Genomic DNA, 8309 nt, shown 5'->3' with positions numbered 1-8309 from the left:
TGTGCATGCCTCGAGGTCATTGCGGTAGTTCAATTTTCGAGGATTTACGTAACCTAGCGCCTCCCTGCTCTCCCATCTCGCATATATGCTCCTACCTCAAAAGGTAGCAGGGAAAAGGACGAGGATAGCATGACATATTGGTATTAAGGCCAAGGAGACAAGGTACAATATTTATGAAACGGGGCTGACGGTTCTCGACGAGCGTAACACAAGTCCACAGTCACATTAATCAAAGTCCAACTTGAATTGCAGCCGCGTCATTTCATTAGCACCCACCAACTTGAAGCGTCTACAGCAGCTACTATGATTGCACCAACACTCGATACAAGGCAGACTACACCGGTGGCCTGCCTGCCCGCTGTAAAAGCAGACATGAAGGATCCTTCAACACTTTGATCCTTCTACCCTCTGAGTTACTGGTAGAAATCCTTCGTCATATAGACGGTCCATCTATCTTGCAGTGTTCCTCTGTACGTGTGCCATACTGCTCTTTTCTCGTGGACTTAAACTTGACTAATTTTCAGGTCTGCCGCACATTGAACAGGGCGATTGATTCCTCTGCAGAGCTTCAGTATCACATTGAGCTTGCTCTTGATTGCGTGCTTGATGGCCCTCCGAGCACCGTCACAGTTTCAGAGTGTCTGGAACAACTGCGGACCCTCCGTAGTGCGTGGACCTTGTTCGAGTGGAAGAAAGAAGTTCGGGTACCCATGCCTGATTTCTGCCACGCATACGAGCTTGTGGGGGGTGTATTTGCGAAGACGTTCTCTTAGGGAGGCATTGATCACAACCAATCCTGTTCACGAAGATTCATTTCTTCCTGGCTACCACCCTCGTCAGCTCCTGGACACACGCTGGTTCGGAATGCCATAGGCATCTCCACGGGAGACTTCACCATCGATCCATCGCAAGATCTCATCGCTTTTGTCTAATCTGATGATGACCTGTGCGTCTTTGGTGTCTTTCGCTTTTTGTCGCACAGATGACTGATTGTTGGATGTAGAGTGAACAATTCTAATTACACAGCGGTCCATATACGCACTATCTTCTCCAATGTCAAGCATCCCGAAGCGTCATCTCCAATTCTTCGCACCCTCACCCCCTCCATAATGACCAGTGCATTCATACAAATCGTGGATGATGTGATTGGTATGTTTTGGATGGAGCTCGACAATCCTCGCATCACAATCTGGAATTGGAAGACAGGTCAGATACTTGTCGTAAGTGCCTGTCTATGAACACCCAGTAGCTTATAGCCAACGCTGGCTTTGCAGGATCGCAACGGCGACGACTTGCCACTCATATCAGCTACTTTTCATTCATTTTGAACCGGGCATACATGATCACGCGCGGGATAGACGGTGGTTCGATCCAAGTTTTCACATTTGGGGAAAATCAACATGAAATCGTCCATGTAGCGAGCCTATCGTTGCCTGTCCTGAAGTCTCGCCATTTCGTGCACTGCGCGATTCATACCGGTCACTTTGTGGCAAGGTGTCCTCCAAACACGCCTTTCTGGACCAATCAGGAGGAGCGGATGTATGTTCTATCCGTGGATTATATTCAGATGGACCCGCATATCCCTGGCGCTAGGCCCAAATTCTTTCTCTTCTTCAAGAATAGCACTCCTCTCAGATATATACGGAAATACCGGGAACAAAGAGAAACAACCCCCTTCGAGGTGCCTTGGGAGGAGTGGGGTCCCCACGAGAGCCGCATGCTTCATCATCAAGTACCATATCAGTGGCTAAGGTAAGAAAGAGTTGAAATATTCCTGCCCAGACCCATGCTGATCAAGCATGAGTAGATACGTTCATGGCCATCGAGTGGTCTTTCCGCTACAATCCAGCAGCACGCAAGTGATGGACTTCAATGTACGCAAAACCAAACGGCATGTCTTTCCTCCGCAGCCGGACTCCAAGGCGAGGGTTGAGGTCATTGATTACCCCACGATCATCTCGTCGGACGGCCTTTTCCCGGGCCTTATTGAGACAAATTTGCCCTATCGCATCTGTCGAAGGGATGAGCTTGAAGGTTTTTCGGGCGTGATGATTGACGAGCAAAGATTTGTCGGTTTGAAAGTAAGCTATCGTCGTACTGAAGAATACATAGCCTCATGCTGACTGTCTTGTTTTTCAGAGCCCCTCATTTGCTGATGGCGATATGAAGGATCTGCATGTTTTGACTGCTGTTGAACGTTGTACACTGCTATTTTGTTGCCGTTCACAAGATAAGTGTTATTCATAAATATAGATTACCAGGGAAGACTGTACAAGTATGGAATGATCGCTTGACAAATGAAATGTTATGAATCTCTCGCACAATGGAGTTCCCTTACATGGTACGAAATCGAATATCTGGTCAGCGGTGACAGCAACTGTAGAACGCGAGTGAAACTCTCCCGCAAGCAACAATTCTGGCACTACGCACTTTGTTGCGGTGCCTGTACATGGCTTGACAACGGTGCCGCCAATAGGACCTGCCAATCGTCATATCCCAGAGGATCTACCATGATACAGCGTCATGGCACCTATGAGTGACGATCACTGCCGGCTGGCGAATCAATGAACAGACACATACGCCATGCCATGGGGGTGGCAAGCCTTGGTACTAATAGCTCACGGGTAACACCACTCGCCGAATCATATGCTAACTTAGTAGAAGTTGTGACGATGCAGGAGTAAATCACATTGATTCAACGGGACACGGTGAGACACAAGTACAGTACTTGACAGAACAACAAACTATATACGTATCATGCAGAAATAAGTAAGCAAGATGAGAGCGAGGGAACACAAACAACTAGAGATACAGAAAATGGAATAACATAACGAATCGAATCTAACTACACACCTATGTGAACAAATACAATCTGTTGCTCTAATGGAATCTTCTTGCGCAATGATTTCACGGACTTGTGCAGCGCTACCGCAGCGCGTGTGCAGTCCAATCTTTTTGAATCATCAATGAGGTTGCCATAAAAAGCAGACACGACCTGGCGTGCAACCTCGTCCTCAACAGACCACATGGAACCGATCACACTGCGAAATCCGCAGAATTGCATAGCTGCAGCGAGATGGATCGACTCATCGGGACTCTTCTCGTCGCCAACGGTAGTGTGGCAGGCCGATAAGAATGCAAACTGCGGGTTCTGCCAGTGGGATCGAATGATGTCCTTGATCATCAAAGGTCCGTCGCGCATGGCAAAGGAAGACTCGAACGGTTGCTTCCGATTCGGCATTCCATGGCAGGCAAGATGGTGCCACTGATTATGATCGAGTGCACCGAGTGCATTGTCGACTGTCGCGTTGGCATCCTCAAGAGATGTGAAGGAGACGATGGGAGTAACATGCTGAGCGACGGCGGCTAGCTCGGGAGCGACGCATTTAAGCTCCCTCCCGTTGACTGGGTTGCCTTGACCGATAGCAACAAAATGTTGCGACGACGCATCTCGAGAGCCCTCAGGCTGCTTTCTGGCACGAACGAGAGTCGTCAAAGTGGGGGTGTAAGATGAGATGTAAATGTCAGACAAATTTTTTTTCTTCGGCTCGTATGGTCCTGCTGCATGGAGGGGAAGCAGCGTGAACTCTGCAGTGGGACACCACCATATACGCGAACCAGGGCGAGCATTCAATTCCCTGAGAGCTTGGACGACGGGGCCAACGACATCATTCCAAAGCTTGCGAAGCATGCCAACAAGCTTGAGTTGAATATTATCAGAAGAACCAAACTGCTCTGCGAGTGTGTGGAAGTCGGATGAGAATTCGAACACTTCAGCCTGTGTGATGTCAAGCGGGACATGGACAGGATCTTCCGCTTTACGGACAATCAAGGCATCGCAGCCATACTGACTAGCATTGACAATGATCACTGGACCATCTTCAGCCGCCCTCTGGAGGTAAGAAAACAGTGGAGGCAGAAGAAAGCGTGAAAAGTCGGGGAGCATGCGAATGCGTGTGACGACATCATCCCATTGCATGGTCAGTTGTCGGATTTGCGGAGACTGATCTTCAGCAGACTGATCAAAGGCGTTACGAAGGCAAAAGCTCAACCGTTTGAACTCTTCTGCCAAAGCCGTGCCGATGTCACCTGAACGAGAAAGTTCATCGAGTGGCGTGCTGAAGCGTGCCAGCTGTGTCCAGAATACTGCACGACCTTGCTCCACCAGCTCCACCGCAGTGGTTAGCGCGCCACGATGAACACTGCACGAAAAAGCATCGGTGGCGAGGGAAGAAACAGCTTCCCTGATGGCGCTGAAGTGATGGGAAGAAGACGAGAGGAGAGCAACTTGCTGGTCTAAGAATTTGAGCGCAACAACCTGATAAGCAAGCAATACAGACGGGTGATTGAGGACGTAGGCGGAGGACGCCCATGACTTGGCAGCACCAAGATCTGTGCGAGATGCTGCATGGGATAGGTGGGAGAGTTGAGAGTACAAGTCAAATGCTTCATCATAGTCAGACTGGACGCCCCGTTTCCGGAATCTGCTTTGAAGGCTGACAGCAAGACCGTTCAGAGACGCGGATCGATCTGAATGACCGGGGAGACGGAGGAGTAATGCAGCCCGATGGAGCTCGATGGCCTCATCGAGGTCAGACATGATGCCCGACTGCCGGAATCTGACTGTAAGGCCGGCAGCAAGACTGTTCAGAGACCCGGATCGATCTGAATGACCGGGGGGACGGAGGAGTAATGCAGCACGATGGAGCTCGATGGCCTCATCGAGATCAGACATAATGTCCCGCTGCCGGAATCTGTGCTGAAGGCTGGTAGCAAGATCATGCACAGACGCGGATCGATCTGCATGACCCGCAGGACGGAGGAGTAATGCAGCCCGATAGAGCTCAATGGCCTCATCGAGGTCAGACAGGATGCCCCGCTGCAGGAATTTGTCTTGAAGGCTGACAGCAAGACTGTTCAGAGACGCGGATCGATCTGAATGACCGGGGAGACGGAGGAGTAATGCAGCCCGATGGAGCTCGATGGCCTCATCGAGGTCAGACATGATGCCCCGCTGCCGGAATCTGATTGTAAGGCCGGCAGCAAGACTTTTCAGAGACCCGGATCGATCTGAATGACCGGGGGGACGGAGGAGTAATGCAGCCCGATGGAGCCCAATGGCCTCATCGAGGTCAGACATGATACCCCGCTGCCGGAACCTGTGTTGAAGGCTGATAGCAAGATCATGCACAGACGCGGATCGATCTGAATGACCCGGAGGACGGAGGAGTAATGCAGCACGATGGAGCTCAATGGCCGCATCGAGGTCAGACAGGATGCCCCGCTGCAGGAATCTGTCTTGAAGGCTGACAGCAAGACCGTTCAGAGACGCGGATCGATCTGAATGACCGGGGAGACGGAGGAGTAATGCAGCTCGATGGAGCTCGATGGCCTCATCGAGGTCAGACATGATGCCCCGCTGCCGGAATCTGATTGTAAGGCCGGCAGCAAGACTTTTCAGAGACCCGGATCGATCTGCATGACCCGCAGGACGGAGGAGTAATGCAGCCCGATGGAGCTCGATGGCCTCATCGAGGTCAGACATGATGCCCCGCTGCCGGAATCTGTATTGAAGGCTGGTAGCAAGATCATGCACAGACGCGGATCGATCTGAATGACCCGGAGGACGGAGTAGTAATGCAGCCCGATAGAGCTCGATGGCCTCATCGAGGTCAGACATGATGCCCCGCTGCAGGAATCTGTGTTGAAGGCTGGTAGCAAGATCATGCACAGACGCGGATCGATCTGAATGACCCGGAGGACGGAGGAGTAATGCAGCACGATGGAGCTCAATGGCCTCATCGAGGTCAGACATGATGCCCCGCTGCAGGAATCTGTCTTGAAGGCTGACAGCAAGACCGTTCAGAGACCCGGATCTATTTGAATGACCGGGGAGACGGAGGAGTAATGCAGCCCGATGGAGCTCGATGGCCTCATCGAGGTCAGACATGATGCCCCGCTGCCGGAATCTGTGTTGAAGGCTGGTAGCAAGATCATGCACAGACGCGGATCGATCTGAATGACCCGGAGGACGGAGTAGTAATGCAGCCCGATAGAGCTCAATGGCCTCATCGAGGTCAGACATGATGCCCCGCTGCAGGAATCTGTCTTGAAGGCTGACAGCAAGACCGTTCAGAGACGCGGATCTATTTGAATGACCGGGGAGACGGAGGAGTAATGCAGCTCGATGGAGCTCGATGGCCTCATCGAGGTCAGACATGATGCCCCGCTGCCGGAATCTGATTGTAAGGCCGTCAGCAAGATTTTTCAGAGACTCGGATCGATTTGAATGACCGGGGGGACGGAGGAGTAATGCAGCCCGATGGAGCTCGATGGCCTCATCGAGGTCAGACATGATGCCCCGCTGCAGGAATCTGTGTTGAAGGCTGGTAGCAAGATCATGCACAGACGCGGATCGATCTGCATGACCCGCAGGACGGAGGAGTAATGCAGCCCGATGGAGCTCAATGGCCTCATCGAGGTCAGACAGGATGCCCCGCTGCAGGAATCTGTGTTGAAGGCTGGTAGCAAGATCATGCACAGACGCGGATCGATCTGCATGACCCGCAGGACGGAGGAGTAATGCAGCCCGATAGAGCTCAATGGCCTCATCGAGGTCAGACAGGATGCCCCGCTGCAGGAATTTGTCTTGAAGGCTGACAGCAAGACTGTTCAGAGACGCGGATCGATCTGAATGACCGGGGAGACGGAGGAGTAATGAAGCCCGATGGAGCTCGATGGCCTCATCGAGGTCAGACATGATGCCCCGCTGCCGGAATCTGTGTTGAAGGCTGACTCCAAGATTATTCACAGACATAGATCTTTCTGAATGACCGGGTGGACGGAGGAGTAATGCAGCACGATGGAGCTCGATGGCCTCATCGAGGTCAGACATGATGCCCCGCTGCAGGAATCTGTATTGAAGGCTGACTGCACGATTGTTCAGAGACGCGGATTCATCTCCATGACCGGGGGGGCGGATAACAAAAGATGATGACCACTGCCCCATCTCGCTGTGAAAGGTCTCCAATTGAATGCAAAATGGTGTAAAGTCAAAATAAATACCCACTCAGCGAGCTGAAACTGCAATACTCGCACACTACAGACCTGCCAGTGCGAGGGAAATGATATGGTGAGTCCTCAGCGATCCCAGGAATTTAACGGCCAGCTAGAAGGCCATGGTGAGGTTGAGGCCCTGTCCCAAAATTACATGGGGCTAGGGTATTGCAGCCTGAAACCGCACTGCAGCTGCGCGTCGGGTCCAAATCTCGTACGAAAAACACGAGGGTGACATGGTGTGTTCACTGGCCTTCAATTACATATAACTATGACTTCCGACAGAATGTCACAGGCGCGTTTTTACCATTCATTTACTTCGAGCAAGGGCCCTTGTCAGCGAGCTCTGGTAAAGGCATCAAAAATATGCGAGGCATGACAGAAAGCACTAGTACTACTAGCCTTCCACTGTGACCACTCCACTTTCGATATAAAATAGTTGAGCAATCGAGCTTCAACTCTTAGAGTCCATTTGTGCTACTAGGGTGATGGTCAATGTGTGATTTAGTAGAAGCAGATTTGAACGTCCGGCTGAAACCAAACGTGCGCGTGGACAGGCACTATGACATGGAAAAATAGAAGGAACAACTATCTTCCATCTAGTATTTGGTCTTCATATGATAGAGGAGAAAGGCTATAGTGTTACACAGCTGGTTGCCCCCGTCATATAGTATGATGGCCCGAGGGCGTCTCTGAAATGGCCGGTCTGGGACAAAGTCTGGGAGCAAGTCTGGGACAAAGTATGGGACAAAGTCTGGGACATCGGCAAGCCCATCGGCACCTTCAAGCGGAGTATGAATAATTCTGTATCCGTCACTGTTTCTCACACTTGCTCACTGTCTGCAACGGTGCCAAGGACCGACTTCCGTCACTGTTCCTCACGCTTCCTTAATGTCTGTAATAATACTAAGGACTTACTTCCATGGTCGTTGCGAGTATTTTTGCAGCCATACAGCAACAGAGCGAGCTCATTACTATGTCATATATTGATTCGGTCCTTAACATCGGCACCTTCAAGCGGAGTATGAATGTTTCAAAAAGGAGCGGGCAGGGAGAGGGGCGGGTAAGGAGATGGGTGAGCAAGGAGATGGGTGAGCAAGGAGAGTGGCGGGCAGAGTTGTGGCGGGCAGAGTTGAGGCGAAGCATGAACATGCAGCATTAATATTCCAGTGAGATGTTAGGCGGCGGTGGCGGCGGGCACGTTGGCGGGATTGATTGACATGATCGTTTGAAACATCGAACGGAATTTGAAT

General features: G+C 51.3%; 2 protein-coding genes across 2 annotated transcripts; one reads left to right on the top strand and one right to left on the bottom strand.

The window, feature by feature from the left end:
* The first annotated feature begins 283 nt into the window (after window positions 1-283).
* F5891DRAFT_1068809 (uncharacterized protein) lies at window positions 284-2318 on the top strand. The gene is made up of 8 exons (XM_041363205.1): window positions 284-360; window positions 414-470; window positions 525-749; window positions 774-926; window positions 1062-1224; window positions 1275-1752; window positions 1808-2081; window positions 2140-2318. Exons 1-8 carry the CDS (start codon window positions 304-306, stop codon window positions 2245-2247), a joined length of 1515 nt encoding a protein of 504 aa, XP_041218301.1. The 5' UTR covers window positions 284-303; the 3' UTR covers window positions 2248-2318.
* Window positions 2319-2809: 491 nt separating this feature from the next.
* Window positions 2810-7408, bottom strand: F5891DRAFT_83961 (TPR-like protein). Its single transcript, XM_041373241.1, has 2 exons — window positions 7070-7408; window positions 2810-7013 (listed from the first exon to the last, which is right to left on the bottom strand). The coding sequence occupies exon 2, from the start codon at window positions 7007-7009 to the stop codon at window positions 2846-2848; it is 4164 nt and encodes a 1387-aa protein (XP_041218300.1). The 5' UTR covers window positions 7010-7013; window positions 7070-7408; the 3' UTR covers window positions 2810-2845.
* Window positions 7409-8309: the final 901 nt, after the last annotated feature.

The sequence above is a fragment of the Suillus fuscotomentosus genome (assembly GCF_016647785.1).
Source record: "Suillus fuscotomentosus strain FC203 chromosome Unknown F5891scaffold_120, whole genome shotgun sequence".
Classification (NCBI taxonomy): domain Eukaryota; kingdom Fungi; phylum Basidiomycota; class Agaricomycetes; order Boletales; family Suillaceae; genus Suillus; species Suillus fuscotomentosus.
The sequence above is the reverse complement of the archived record's forward strand: the minus strand, read 5'-3'. Positions and strand labels throughout refer to the sequence as shown.

What these genes read in the sequence shown, in the direction of transcription:
- F5891DRAFT_1068809 (XM_041363205.1), top strand. Translation starts at nt 304, where the DNA reads ATGATTGCACCAACACTCGATACAAGGCAGACTACACCGGTGGCCTGC. An exon ending in CTATCTTGCAGTGTTCCTCT is followed by an intron (nt 471 to 524) that starts GTACGTGTGCCA and finishes ACTAATTTTCAG; the next exon opens with GTCTGCCGCACATTGAACAG. An exon ending in CATACGAGCTTGTGGGGGGT is followed by an intron (nt 750 to 773) that starts GTATTTGCGAAG and finishes ACGTTCTCTTAG; the next exon opens with GGAGGCATTGATCACAACCA.
- F5891DRAFT_83961 (XM_041373241.1), bottom strand. Translation starts at nt 7,009, where the DNA reads ATGGGGCAGTGGTCATCATCTTTTGTTATCCGCCCCCCCGGTCATGGA.